Genomic DNA, 15,365 nt, shown 5'->3' with positions numbered 1-15,365 from the left:
AAAAAAAAAAAGAAACCAACAACAAAAAAAAGATAAAAGAAAAAAAGAAAAAGAAAATCATGATAATGTGTTGTCTGTCTTTAAATGCATGTTGAATTCAAACACATCACAACAGCCAGAAAGTGCAGAGTAGGAAATCATTAACTGAAATTAAACTGTTGCTAAAAAGTCTTCCTTATAATGTGAGCTTATAATGTGAGCACAAGTTATATTTGTGCCAAAGACATTGGACTCCTTTTGCAGAATACACATTATTCTTTGGTATAGCAAAATAAAACCCATGGATGTTTTCTGAGTTAAGCTAAAAATAACAAAAGCATAATTTTAAACAAATTTCTAGATGTTCAGAAATTGGGAACTCACGAATCAGATATATTTTGATGAAACTAAGAAAATAGCCTGAATTAAACAGGAGTGGAAATACAACATAATAAATGTAGGCTGGAAGTAATGTCATGTCCACCATCTCCTGGCCTCTCAGGCACCAGTCACTCACATACTGCATATACATACATGTAAGCACTTACATATCCATAGAATAAATCTTTTAAAACACAAGATAAGCTAAAGGAGTGTGATCAGGAAAAACTTATCATATTAGATGCATGTTTTAGGACCTAGTGTGGTGGCTTTAATCTCAGCACTCAGGAGGCAGAGGCAGGCAGATCTCTGTGAGTTCGAGGCCAGCCTGCTGGTCTACATAGTGAATTCTATGACAGCCAGGGCTATGTAGAACAACTCTGTCTCACAAAGCAAACAAAGAAAAATTTAAAAGCACATTTTAGCAAAACATGCCAAAGCTTATTCACGTAGGTTACATAGAAGCCAAGGAGAACAAAAGTAAATCAAAGAAAACAAAAAGAGAAAATGATAAAGCTTTTTAAAAGCATAAATTAATAAATGACAGACAAGAAATGTACAAAGAGAAAAACAAAATATAAGGTGTCACAAGCTGGGACTAATCCTGAGCCTGCTGCTTAGCAAGGCAGATAAAGAAAAAAAAAAATGAGAAAGTAAAGATACAAATTACCAGTGATCAAAAAAATCACCGCCAATCTCATAGATGACACACCGTCAAAAGCAAGAAAGTATCGTGAGCATTGTGTCAACACTGAATATTTAGACAAAACGAACAAGCTTCAGTCAGCGGGGAGGGTCATCAAAAGCTATCAAAAACCAACATAAACTCTGAACCACCTGTTTTCTATGACAAAAGTCAAATATTCCCATTGTCCCGAGTTCTTGGAACTCCCCTGAAGAACTCTAAACATCTGCACTCTGCAGAATGCACGCAGACTTTTCCAGGCAACAGGAAGAAGGGCAAGAAGAAGAAGGAAGAAGTCTGGCAAACAAACCGAACAGTACGAATATAAAGTGAGATGTCAGGCCCCTTCCTACTGTAAGCAGTCATGAACTCCTAAGGAAATGGGAGTTCACTGAAATCCCAACAGGGGGCGCAGCCGTACCCCTCCTGTTGAAAGGGTACTGACCCCTTCTGCAGAGTTCACCAGAGAGAGCGCCCACAACCCTTACGACAATCTCTCAGGGGGAGCTTTGCGGGGAGAGAAACCGAGGTCTCAGGAAGCTAAAAAATGGAGCTGGAGAGATGGCTCGGTGGTCAAGAGATCTTGCAGAAGACCCAAGTGACTCTTAGCACCACAAAGACCCTGACGGCCAGTTCCCAGGCTTTCTGCACTGACCTTGCCCAGGGGTAGCGTGTGGCCCTGGGAATAAGAACCTAAAGGTGCCTCGAAAAAAACAAAAAAACAAAAACAAAAACAAAAAACCTAAAGGTGCTGTGGCCATTCCCAAGTTCACAGGGGACAAAGCATTTCCACCCATGTGCTTCTCAACTGACCCTCCAGAAATGCTGCAAAGGACACTGCACCTGCGCTCTCAATGAGGGAAATGAGCCTCGGAGGGATAAAGGAACTTCCAGGCTCTATCAGTGGTGACTCTGGAATGCCACCATGGCATAAGAGACTAAACACACAGTGTCTTTATAAAGCCACAAAGGGGAATTCTAGAAATGCATCCAGGCTGTAGCAGGTCCCCAAGAACACCACGGGCCACACTTCATGGACCTTTCTGACCACAGAGGCAAGGAAAATCCCCCCCCCCCCCATAAATCCTGCTTTCTGAAAAAGCTGACTCCAAGGCATAAGTTGGAAGCTTCCAGATCCCACTGGTAAACATATACCCTAGGAGAGTGGGAACTGGGTCTCATCAGCTAAGTGACTACCTGTGCCTTCAAATACCACTGTCTAGATCAGCGGTTCTCAACCCTCCTAACGCTGTGCCTCTTTAACACAGTTCCACATGTTGTGGTGACCCCCAACCATAAAATTATCTCATTGCTACTTCGTAACTAAGTTTGTCACTGTTATGAATCGTAACATAAATATTTGATATGCAGGGTATCTGATATGTGGTCATAACCCATAGGTTGAGTACTGCTGATCTAGCGAATGTGAACGAGGCAAAGAGCAGGAGCTCATTTAATGATCCCCCAAACTAAAGGCTCATCGGCCTTTGTGGCAAAGCCTACAAGCTTCTAGAAAACTATAGCACCGATTCACCCCATCCAGCCTGCACCAATGTCATGTGGCCCAGGGAGGACTAGCCTCAGTTTCAGGGGAGAGAGATAGACCTACAGGACATTGGTGGGTGTCATTTCTAGAGACCTTTAAAAAGTATTTGAGATGAATCCAGACAGCAACCCACTTAAAAAGCTGAGTCACATGGGAACCAGGGGTGGGGGGTGGGGGCAGGGGACTCCGGGGACTGTTCTGTGTGGCTTAGGCTGGAGCACAGCCAGTAAACAGAGAGCAGGGACAAGCAGGCCCTTCTCCAGATGGAGAAAGGTAAACAGGAGAGCCTAGGACATCAGCCAGGAAGGCTGATGAGCCTTTAGTTTTGGGGATCATTAAATGAGCTCCTGCTGTTTGCCTCATGCACATTCTCCCTAGATGCTGCTGCTACCACCTCCTAACTGACTTAGACGGAGGTAGCAGGTAGCGTAGCGGGCGGAGGCTGCATGGGGCTCTTGCCCTGCACAAGCCCACAGCATCAGCAGGCTCCCCTTCTGACGGATGGCACACCATCCGTTAGCGCAAACCCAGGCCCAAGAGCCCCCCCTCTCTCAGGGCCCTCCAAGTCCTGAGTCTCACCTGCTGCTGGCTCTGCTCCTCCAGATTCATCTTCACCTCCAGCGACTGGCGGGCCTCCAGGAAGGCCTTGCGGTGCTTGCGGTCTGCCATGTAGTAGGACATGATGCCCACGATGATGGCGCACAGGTAGAGGAAGACATTGGCCAGGATCTACATGCCAAGGAGGAAAAAAAAAAAAAAGGCTGAAGACAATATATCTTCAGGAAAACAGGGACATGGAGGTGGGGCTGCCAGGGTCACCTGGGAGTTATCTGGCTCCAGGAGCCCAGTATACCTCTGACTGTAATCAACATTAGAGGCCCCTGAGAGGACCCTACCCTGTAAATCACAATCAACAAGACATGGTTCTGGGCCAGGAAAGTGTACAGGCCACAAGACTTGCATGCAAGCTTACAAGGCCTGGTGAGAGATGTCTATGCCTCTCCTGCATCATACAACAACCAGTCACCTTCCTGAGAGGGCTACTCAGTTGTTTAAGCAGCATATATGAAAGCCCAACTTACTAGGTGCTGTGAGTACCTACTAGGTGCAGGCAGTACCTACTGCCCACAAGCCTACTGCCAGTGCAAGAGCACGGCTATCAGGAGGTTGCTCTGTCTGCTGCTCTGCAGGCTGCGCTGGGCAACCTGGTCCCCAGGCATGCCTAAAAGGCTGCTGGATTTGCAGACCCGATAGTTTCCTGCTGGAGGGAGCCTTGGATAAGGACCTGAATGTTCCCATCACACATGGCTCCTAGTGTTAGCAGCAGCTCATTGGCTCTGAGCTTCGGTCAGTACCTGAAACGGCTGGGCCAGGTATTTATTCCCTGTCGGCCTGCGAGACCCCTGGCCTGAGTGGCCTTTCTCAGGCAAAGCTGCTTCTGCTCCAGCTCTACCTACTTCTCCAGAACCAGCCCCATGTCTCTCTCTTTCTCTCTTTAGGTTTTTTTTTCTCCCATTTTATGTATAAGAGTGTTTTGCCTGCATATATGTCTGTGTACCATGTGCATGCTTGATGTCCAAGGATGTCAGAAGAGGGCATGAAATCCCCTGGAACTGGAGTTATAGACAGTTGTGAGCCAGCATGTGGGTGCTAGGGATTGAGCTTGGGTCTTCGGGAGTAGTCCATGCTCTTACCCAGTGAGCTATCTCTCTCTCCAGCCCCCTTCCACACCTTCTGGAAGCTGTCCTTTCTTCCATGCCCTGGTTCCTCAGGTCCTGAGGTAAGTTGAGGGGGGTGAACAGCTGCCTCTGAGAGATGGTAGGTGTGGCTATCCCTCCCACCTGCCCCCTACAAGATTGGCGTTGAAAAGCAAGATGGAAAGGAAATTAGGAATTTATTTTCTGGCCCCACAGGAAGAGAAGATCAGCCCAATGGCAGAGTCTGGGGTCAGGGAAAATTATGGCGAAGTCAGCACTGGGATTTTAAACGCATGCTTTAGAAGACAGATAAGGGGATGAGTTCTCATTCATGTTTTGGGCTCTTCTGGTTATGTCATACCCTCTCTGAGCCATGTTTTTATTTAATCAGAGCTGGTTATCAGCACCCTGAGGACTCACCACCACACCCTACAGAGTGTTCCTCGGGTAGGGCAGGGCACAGGTAGTTGGCAGTGTTGACTCTATGGGAAGCTCCACCACGGAGTTGCTGGATAATGGTGATTTATGAGACGGAATGTGTGTCTGGGGTACTCAGAAGTCACTGTAGGTAGATTCCTAAGTTCCTGTGTGGCTAGCTCACCATCTAAGATCTGTGTCACTCTTGGGTGGAGGCAGCCCGAGCTGTCACTATCTGGGGTCGATATCTTCAGCAACATCCCTGTACTGCCTGCTTCCCTGACAGACCCTTCCATCTAAGTGGCCAGCCTTGGTGGGCTCTATCTGCCTGAGCATCTGGGAAGCTCTGAGGTGTGTCCAGTGAACTGAAGCCAATCATATGGATGGACCCTGTTCGGTCTCAAAGTCAGTTTAGCAAGATGCCCAAGAACCTCCACCAGCTCAGAGGCCATCCTCCTGCAGGGCCAAATGGCCGTGGCCTCTGCCCACTCCCAAGCTCATAGAGCCACAAATGGGCAGGACTGGATAGCAGGGTCAGGCTGGAGTCCTATGTTTCCTCTGTATAGCAGACACTAGGGCTAAGGCTCTGAGAGGCTTATAAGAAAGACACTGCACATGGAGGTAGCATCCAACTAGGACTCATACAAGTGGTCTTCACTGTGAACCCCAGTGTCCCCAAATGGAGGGCTCCAGGCAGGGAAAGATGCCCTACAGCCACAGGTCTGACTCTGGAGGTATTTGTACATCTCTCCCTAGCTACAACTAGCCTGAACTAGAACTAAAGTTCTGGAATCATCCTGTGCCCCACCCCCCAAACATGGGTAGGCTCTGCCTCCCTGCCTGGCCATCTCATAAGGACGGATGGGAAAGACACAGTTACCCTATAGGGTAGTGGTCCAAGAAAACCAAACTCTCCCCAGTAACATTTTAACTCAAAGAATGTAGACATAGGCTCCTGCCTGATGACACTCCTTGCAGGACTGTGTATCTGTGGTATGTATGTTTCTAAAATAAAGGTATACACAGTAGATACAAGAACTCAGGAGGACTCTGGGCTTATGTCCAACCCTCACTAGCCAGGTGGCCCCTGAAGCTTTTTGATCCGTCCTGATACCCAGTCTTGATCCTGCCAGGTCTTCATTGGCTTCACTTCTGAAGGCAGAAGTTGGGACTGGGGAAGCTTTGGTCCATGAAGTCGGGGAAGGACTGCAAAGAGCAGAAGAGGTGGGTGGTTCTCAGAATGTCACACTGTCTCTGACCTCGAGCACCCAGCCAACAGCTGCCTCATCCTTTCCCCAACCAGCATTTGATGCCCACTGGCTCCAAAATGCTCTCTGTAGGGAAGTAGGTTTGCAGGGCCTGTGCATGTCAGGAAACACCCCCTCCTCAACCTACCCTCATGAATTCACCTATCTCTAACAATTCTAGCAGGAGGCCAGGTTGTGAGTTTCTAAAGCCTCCAGTCCTTTTCACTTGCCTCATCCAGCTGTTCTATCCCATCCCCATGCCCTCCCTTGCTGGCATAATGATTACGGGGCCTGAAAGGAGCTTGGCAGCCTCTGACCTAAGTGATGGGTACTGGGAGGCTCAGCCAAGGCCTCACAGAGGCCAATTCAGGGCACAAATCCAGCAAACCAATGTTGCCAAGCCAAGGAAACCTCGAATAATCCAGGGAAGCAGAAGCTGGCCTTGGGGAAGGGAGCACGTGTGCACAGGTAGAGAGCCCTGAGGGTGGTTAGGGGAGCTCCCAAGACACCACTGTGTGATCCTGCAGAGGACCCAGGGAGTCGCTGCATGAGGAAGCCAGGACAGTAGACCTCAGTGTCCTCCATCAGGTACCGGTGCCTCCACTCCTGGACACAGGGACACTCTCTCAGCTCCCTCTCTTTTCCAGTCACTGCTGAGGTGACGGGATACTGTTCTGATTTTATAGGTGAAAGGGTCAAGCCCAAATGAATGTCCCATTCCCCAAACTCCAAAAGGCAGTCCACATAAACAGAAATGAGTTTAGGCTTGACTATGGGCTTTCTTGAGGTTATATAAACGCCAGCATTCCTCAGGGACTTGTGAAACTGGTTCTCATCTGCCAGAGGAGTCATTTCCCTTAGAAATAGCCAGCAGAAGGGACATATGGTTACCCATTAACATATACCAGTGGCGCCTGTCAGCATATCAAAGCCCATGCTGGTCTCCAGGCTCCCTCAGTATCACAAGGACCTGTTACACATTTCATCTTCCTAGCTCTCCTCATCTCCCCTACCTTAAACTTTCTCTAGCTCATGGGCTTCCCTCCCCACAGCTACCCAATCCTTCTTATAACCCAGCTGTCTATTCCCATGATTCTCTGCTCTTACTCTCACCATACTCTCTACCTGTTGCTATCCAGTTACTCTCTCTTCTTGTGACTCCTCTCTCTCTCCCTCTCCCTCCCTCTCTTTCTCTCTCTGTGCGTGTATGTGTGTGTGTTTATGTGTATATGTGTGTGTGCACGCACATGCATGCATTCTAGTCTCATATTTTTGTTTGTGAGCCTAGTCTTTAATGGCTGAGCCATCTCTCCAGCCCATGTGTTCTATTCTCTGTCTCTTGCTCTCTCTACTGTTCTTTCCTATTGCTCTCCCGTTTCCCTATCCCTGGTGGTGTTCAGTCCGCTTCTTTCTCTCTCTGCTTTCTCTCATATCTGCAATAAAAAGCATAACCACCTCCTGGAGCGGTCATGCCAACAGTTTCTTTACTGCGCCCCCCTACACACAGAAAGCAGCACAACAAAGCACTGTCCAGAAGTCAAGCACAGTAGCCCCTCCCACACTCAAGGCTTTCAAACTGCCCTGAAGCACTCGAGCTTACTTACATGTACAACCCCATCTTTCCCATAAAGGCCTCTGGGCATGTTTTAAACTAAAACTGTCACAAAGATATCAACCTTAAAGCACTGGAGTGTGGGCTGTGTCAAGTCCAAAGGAAACTCCAGTTTCCCAAATTCCAAAAGGTGGTGCATATGTCCAGAAACAAGCGTCCCTGCTCAGCTCAAACTGGACTATAGGACTGATCAAAGCCTACAGCCAGCATTTCTCAGAAACATGTGAAGTGGGCTTGTGCCCTCCAGGAAGGGTTACCTATGGGTGACCATCAAAGCTGGTCTCCAGGCCCTTCCCATCCCTATGCACACTTGTTATGCATTTCATAGTCCACAGCAGCCTTCTGGCCCTCCTCATCTCCCCTACTCCTCCTCCATCGTGCCAGCTCTGGGGCTGCTGTAGGTCACAGGATCCTGCCCTCCCGGTACCTTCCATTCTCTGTATAACAGCAAGGCTCTCCCCTGACCCCCTCTGTGCTCTTTCTTGTTCTTATCTCGCTTCTCTCAAAGATATCCCTGGCCATGCCCATTCTGCTTCTTTTTCTCTCTGCTCTAGACTCTTCTAGATGCCTCTGGATGTTCTTCCTCGTATCCATAATACCCCATGCCCCCAAATCTCAGAGCAGCCATCTCAGTGATTTCTTTACTGTGCCCCCACTCACAGGCTACATACATTTTAAACCCAGACAAAGATATATGTCTGCAGATTTTCCATTGTCTGCAAACACAGCAGGAGTCATTGTCTCCTACAATGTGAACCATGGAGGTTTCTTCTTTCATGTTTACAGTGTAAAAGTGTCAAATTAGGGGAGATAGATGTGTCCTTCAAAATGTGCTTGGGGAAAGTAACTTTCACTCCGGCAGTGAGCCTGCCCTATGCTAGCCAGAAGGACAGATGACTGTCGTGTGTCCCTGTCCTCTAGGGACCACTGTCAGGTGGGAGAAAGCCAGGCAGGTACGGCCTTGAGCAAGAACATGACAGTGAGCAGCGGGCGCTGCTCTAAAGACCTCTGTCAGCACTGGCTCTCTTACTTTGAGAGGCTTTGGTGGAGGGTAGGGGGGAGAGGTACAGTCATGGAGGGATACAACCTTTGCAGAGGGGCATGTAGCCTTTGGGGAAAACCTGAACTCCAATGAGGATCCAAAATGGATTGGGTAACTATGACAAGTGGCTTTCTCAGAAAGGCCTTGGGAACCACAAGTCTAGGCGTTTCCTTCTCAGAATTCGCTCTCCTCCCTCCACAGCATCCTGCCTGCATCCTTCAACTTCTCAGTCTCCACCTCACTTGAGCCACACCCCATCCACCTGCTCAGCCCTGCTCGGGCCTCCCATTCACTCTGCTCCATCCACTCCACAGAACCTTCTGTAGAGTTGGAAGGCACCTTTGCCTTCCCTATATCAGAGACAACTGTCCTGTTCCTTGTTGTGTCCCCAAGGCCCAGTCTAGTCCCATCCCCCACCAGGTGATCTAAAAGCCGAGTGTTGTTGAATAAGACAGACCCATAATGGTGACACCGTGGTGAGATTTACCACCCAGCCAGCAAACAGCACAGAAATTATCATCAACCTGCCACCCTAGACATAGCTTCTGCTGTTTGAGCCTTATTAGTGTTCCAGGCTTCCCCAACCCTCATCCTGAGAACAGAGAGGAGGAAACTAAGACAGCAGAGCAGGTGGGTGGCAAGTCACCCAGAACACCAGGCACAGAGAACACACACAGAGATGCTGACCACCGTCTACACAGCTGTGCATACACAACTTCCACGAGGGAGGTGGTGATGACATCACCGTGGAGGCAGGAATATGAGAGAAAGATGGGGGCCAGGCACTATGGCACAGTCCTGTAATTCCAAGACTCGAGAGGCTGAGGCAGGAGGATAGATAGTTTGAGGCCAGCTTGAGTTACAGATTAATTCCCTAACAAAAGAGAGGAGAGAGAGAGGACAGAGAGACAGAGAGATGGGAAAGAGGGGGGGAGGGGAAGGGAGGTGGGAGGAGGGTGAGGGTGGGAGAGGGGAAAGAGACAGAGAGAGACAGAGAGACAGGAGAGAACACAGAGGAGCCTGGTATTCCCACACAATAAAGCCTCAAGCCTTCTCCACGTAAATGAGGTCACAGAAATGAGATGGTGCCCCACCAAGGCAGCTACAGAGGCAGGAGTGCTGGCCCCAGGCCTCTTCCTACTTGGTGTGGTTCTGGAGCAGCAGCACATGGAACCCATCACATCTCACATGGCTAGACCTGCCATCTGAGGAAGTTCTCCTAATTTAAATAGCTTTCTTAATCCTAAAACTAGTCTATGGAAATTTCTTTTTTTTTAACTAATTTATTTTTATTTTATGTGCATTGGTATTTTGTCTGCATGTATGTCTGTCTGTGTGAAGGTGCTGGAACCCCTGGAACTGGAGTTACAAGTTTTGAACTTCTATATGGATGCATGCATGTGGGAATTGAATCTAGGTCCTCTGGAAGAGCAGCCATTGCTCTTAGTCAGTGAACCATCTCTCCGGCCCAAATTTCTTCTTAAAACAAACAAACAAACAAATAAAATTATTTGAAAAGCAACGAATAGCTAGGAGTGGTTGCACAGCACAGCCTATAGTCCTAGCACTTTGGAGGTAGAGGCAGAAGATCTGGATAGAGTTCAACATCATCCTTGGCTACATAAGAGAGTTCAAGGTCAGATTGAGCTACATGAGATCCTATCTCAAGAGAGAGAGAGAAAGAGAGAGAGGAGAGAGAGAGGGAGAGGGAGAAAGGGAGAGGGAAAGGGAAAGAGAAGGAGAGGGAAAGGTAGAGGGAGAAAGAAAGAGAGAGAGAGGAAGGAGGGAAAGAAAGAAAGAAAAAGAAAGTGAAAGAAAGAAGAAACAAACAAACAAACAAACAGAAAAGAAAGGCCAGCAAGGTAACTTAGTAGGTAAAGGCACTTACTCCACACATATAACACACATATACATATACATATACAAACATACACACAAATAAAAAAGAAATATCTTTTTAAATTAACCCAAAATAAAAACAATGACTATATAAACAAATCCTCCAAATGGCTAAGGACCCAGAGCAGAGCTTCCTCCAGCCCACGCAGCCTGGGAAAGTGTTTACAGCAGGCAGGCATGAGAAAAGTCCCTTGGGGAGTCTTTCCTTTTAGAAGTCTATGCATCAAGATGTCTTGAACTTTTCTAACAGCCCCTGGGGAAACGGGAGCTCCAAGAGGGCTTTAAAACAGAAGCTGCCCCCTGGAGGTGGTCTGCTCGTTCTCTTGCCTAAAGCCAGTCTTGCCTTATAGCTTACTGCAGCCTCAAGATTCCAGAGCACTCTGGCACCAGGGCTGGTATGGGTCACCCTGGAGATTGGGGTTAGGCAGCTCTGGAGCCTCTCTTCATTAAGACATATTTGGATGTTTTGGAAAAAAAAAAAAAGTCTCTAAGCAGCTGCAGGACATACGGAGTGAAGGAGGTGGAGCAAGGCAACCAGTCTCCTCTAACTCAAGACCGGGTGCCCAGAGCATAGGCTATGCTGTGTGCCAGAGTGGAGTTCCCAGCTCTGTAGAAGGAAGCCTTGCTCCAGACCTCTGGAGACACCCATAGTGGCTTCCAATCAGTCAGGTTCCTACTTAAATGTCCACCATTTAGTGGTGCTAGAAGCACCACACCAAGTGCACAACTCTCCCTCCCTCCCTCCCTCAGTCCTTCCCTCCCTCCCTTCCTCCATCCCTCTGTCCCTCCTTCCCTCTTTTCCTGCCTTCCTGCCTTCCTTCTATTTTTTTGTATGCTTGTTTGTTTTTTTCCAGACAGGGTCTTATTATGTAGCTCTGGCCATCTTGGAACTCCCTCTGTAGACCAGGCTTGGCCTCAAACTCACCAAGCTTCTCTGTCTGCCTCTGCCCTGCAGCAGCTGGAATTGAGCTCTGCCTCTGCTCCCTGCTTCTTTCACCCATTCTCCTTACTCATTTGTCAGTCTACTAAGCCAGCTCCTTGAGGGTGGGGGTGCTTTGGTTGTTAAGCTGATTTTCCTCTAGTGCCCAGAATAACTGGTAAGTCGTCCAGGGCTACTGACTGACAATGAGTGGTGGAAGGGGTTCGGCCTGGGCTTTGAGCTGGTAGGCTATGAAGGCTGGAGCAATAAACTTCACCTGCCTGACATCTGGCTCCTCATCCTCACTATGATCTTGAAGACCAGTCTAAAAAGTTTCAAGCTGGATATGATAGTACATGCCTCTAGACCCAGCACTTGGGAGGCAGAGGCAAGGGAATCATTGAGTTCAAGGCCAGCCTGGTCTACAGAAGGAGTTCCTGGACAAGCCAGGGCTATACAGAGAAACCTTGTCTCTAAATTAATTAATTAAGCAATAAAAATAAAATAAAAGGTTTCAGAGAGATAACCTCAACACCACCTGCCACAGGGCTCAGCATAAAATACACTCTTATGGCATTTTCCTTCTTTGCTTCCAGAAAGGAGATGGTGCTTACAGAGATCTAATAATGAGGAAGGAGTACTTGAGAGTGACCACGTGCCTCATCTCCTTTTTTATACCAGCCCCAACACCATAGGGAAAGACCACAACATCTTTCAGGGTCACTTGGTGGAAGAACTGACTTGAGAGACAGGCTTTCTGAAACCATGGTGTCTTGGCCATGTTGAAAGTGGAACCTGGCCTTCCTCCTGGAGCCCAGGTCTCTTCCCTATATCTCAGTATCCTCTGCTAACTAAGATGAGGGGGGTCTCCCAGGCTGAGTGAAGGCTAGAGTTCCCTGAGAGCTCAGGACAGGCATCCAGAGGAGGCATAAAGTCTGTAGACGGAGATATGACTATGTGTGGCCTCAAGATTGCAGTGCCATGAGTAGCCTGGTGTCTTCAGCCATCATGAATACAATACACGGCTCAAGCATGCTTACTCTCCCCATCTGGGTACTTCTTAAGTTTCTGCCAAAGGGACTTCCAGAAGCTTCTTATATTATGATCTTGTGCATGCCTCTAGAGAAAGATACTTAGTGTCTTTTCAAAAACTAAAAGGGCTTCTAGATGAGGCAGCTATCCAACTTGACATTTGTACACGCTCTCTTGTGGCTTGCTGTGCTGCCAGAGCAGCACTACCCAACTCCCAGGGGTACCACTGTGAGGCTCTGACGTGATGACTTCCCCCCAGAGACTCAAAACATGGACGCCATGACCTTCAGGTTCTTCTGTCTTTGACCTGGCTGGTCCCACAGGTTCTCTTACTGCAGCCACAACAGGCTCTGTCTAGTCTCCTAAAAGATAACTAAACAACTCCAGGACTCTGTGGCACTAATTGGAACCCACCTTGCCTCAGCCCCCCTGCCTATAAGGGTCTACACTGAATTAAGTCTGTGAGTTTGGCTTTATCAAGAACTAGCACACTTCTCTGCCCTGCATGGACTGGAACTTGTTGGTATTATATCAAGACCAAGACCAGCTCCAACATGCTTCCCTGTTCCCGAAAACAGAATTCATTCACTTGTTCATTCATGCTCATGAACTAAGAGAATACTAGAGATACTTGCAGAGTATCAAGATTAGTGGCTTGATAACTACACCCACAAAGAAGGTCCCAGTCCTGGTAAGCAAACCAGAGAAGGCCATCTGGTCTACCTCCTTGCTCTCCTGTAGCTATGAAGCACTGATGTGGAGCTTCTTATGCTAACCCAGGAGTTGGTCATTCAAATATGGACTAAGTTTTCGGATAATTAGTGAGTTCCTAAAACTAGGGAGAAAGTTGCCATTTTGTAGAGCACAAGCCCATTTCTCTTATCAGATTCTCAAAAAGATCTATCACCCGAGATGACTAAGAAGCACAAAGCCAATCAAAAATTGCCGTTGCTGTTATTGCTTCAGCAAAGAAATGGAAACAGCTGGCCACAGCACTTACTGACTTTTTTTTTTATTGATAGAACCTCATTATTTCAGTCACCTTGGTCTCTATCTCCAAGCCAAATAATTCCAATCCCACTTGCAGAGTCTATTTTAAAATGCTTTAATCATGTTTGGCTTCAGGCCTTTCTTTTTTAAAGTGGTCAATTTAAACCTATTGAGCTTTTCCAGTAGGTGGCAGGCCCCATGCAGGGTCCTAGAGATGAAAGACCTCAGGGGGCTTGAATCTTCTGAGGGTAAAGATGCTGCAGTAAACAGGAGAGAGGGATCGATGCAGAGGAGACTAAGTCAGCAAAGGGCCGGGGAGGAGAAGCTGTGGCTAAACACACAAAATTGTGTGCTTCACACACAGTGAAAACATGTCGCTTGCGCAATAAATCTTCATGTATGGATTCTGGGTTGTAAGAAATCCTGTCTGATTCCTACCTGATTGCCAATAACAAATGAGAGGCAAGACGGTAAGAATGTAGAGAGTGATCTAAATATAGGGTTCCTTACTTCACTGTCTAGCTGTGGTTCTAACATGTGGGTCAAGACCCTTTGAGGGGAGCATATTCATAACACCAGCAAAATTAGAGTTATGAAGTAGTAACAGAATAATTTTGTGCTTGGAGGTTGCCACAACGTGAGGAACCTGCATTAAAGGGTCTCACGCCCCATTTTGGGAGGTTGAGGACTGCTGCTCTAAGCAATACCAACTGTATTTCTGACACAGATCTCCCTCACATTCTAGAACTGAATGGGAAGGAACCTGGAAACTATGTTCCAGGGGCTGGAGGGACAAGCAGCTGAGAAAGCGTTTGCCAATAAAGCCTGAGGACTTTAGTTTAATCCCTAGAACCCAAGTAAAAATGCCAGGCACGGTGATGCCGTTTATCCTAGTACAGGGAAAAGACAAGTGGACCCTGGAGCTTGCTGGCCTCCCAGGAGGAAGAGGAACATAGTCTAACGACAAAAGAAAATATCTAAACTCCAGAAATACCATCGTCAGATGAACACAGCATGTCAAAATTTGGAGGAAGTCAGTCCATGACTCTATAGGAAGCCTACTCCCCTTGTATCTGAATCCTTAGGGAAAAAACCCCTCTGGGAATCTGACGTGCTGGCCTTGGAGTTCAGAGACTCGGGTCTTGGCGATGACACATTCTGCCCACCCAGGCGCACAGAGCAGCAGCATTTACCCTCCTGACCATGCTTTCCTCCTTTGGGACTTGATTCATTCCCAGTTCCTCCACTGGGGCTCAGCAGTGCTCCCCCCAACAGTGTTCCGCAGCTTCTCACAATGTTCCTGAGGACATCAGGGCTTATGTTTTCCAGTTCCCTCTTCTGACTCAATCCCAGGTTCCTATTTTTCTTTTCCTTTTCTCTCCTTTGGCCTTTTGACTCTGACTCTCGGGCAACCCAGCCTAGCTTCAAACGCATTATACAAGTTACCCTTCCAATTCCTTCAGTCTCTGCCTCCTGAGTGGCATGATTACAGGTGTGAACCACCACACTGGCTTCTGTGTGATCCTGGAGAGGGACCCCAGAGCCTTGTACAGAGTGCTGTACCAACCACTGTTTTTCTAGGTCAGTTTCTGGGGCAAACAGATCACCACCCTGAGGGGACCTGGTTAAGAATAAGTTCCAGAGCCAATTGTGATGGCACACACCTGTAACCGCAGCACTTGCAAGGCGGGGTCAGCAGGATTTCAAGTTCAAGGCCAGGCTACATGGGAAAAGACTGTAGTAAAAATTCAAGGAAACAAAAAGGCCTGCATTATTGCCTCTCCCTGGTAACTGCTGTCCCTGCACCATTACAACAAGGCGAAGCAATACACCCTACAACAAAGCAAAGGCCATCCAACCCACCTGGTACTTTAAACAAAAGCCTTGGAATGAGCCAGGCAGTGGTGGCGCATGCCTTT

The 15,365-nt window shown here is 47.8% G+C and overlaps 1 protein-coding gene across 8 annotated transcripts in view; it reads right to left on the bottom strand.

Annotated features, from left to right (window-relative positions):
- The window catches only part of Adcy3 (adenylate cyclase 3), an 81,077-nt gene that overhangs the window by 37,956 nt on the left and 27,756 nt on the right, over window positions 1–15,365 (bottom strand). For all 8 annotated transcript variants that reach the window (XM_031355454.1, XM_031355446.1, XM_031355448.1 and 5 more), the window contains exon 3: window positions 3,171–3,320. In XM_031355454.1, the coding sequence (XP_031211314.1) occupies window positions 3,171–3,320 (150 nt within the window). The remainder of the gene's footprint in view (window positions 1–3,170; window positions 3,321–15,365) is intronic.

The sequence above is a fragment of the Mastomys coucha genome, unplaced genomic scaffold (assembly GCF_008632895.1).
Source record: "Mastomys coucha isolate ucsf_1 unplaced genomic scaffold, UCSF_Mcou_1 pScaffold6, whole genome shotgun sequence".
Lineage (NCBI taxonomy): Eukaryota > Metazoa > Chordata > Mammalia > Rodentia > Muridae > Mastomys > Mastomys coucha.
Note: the sequence above shows the minus strand (reverse complement) of the source record. Positions and strands in the feature narration are given on the sequence as shown.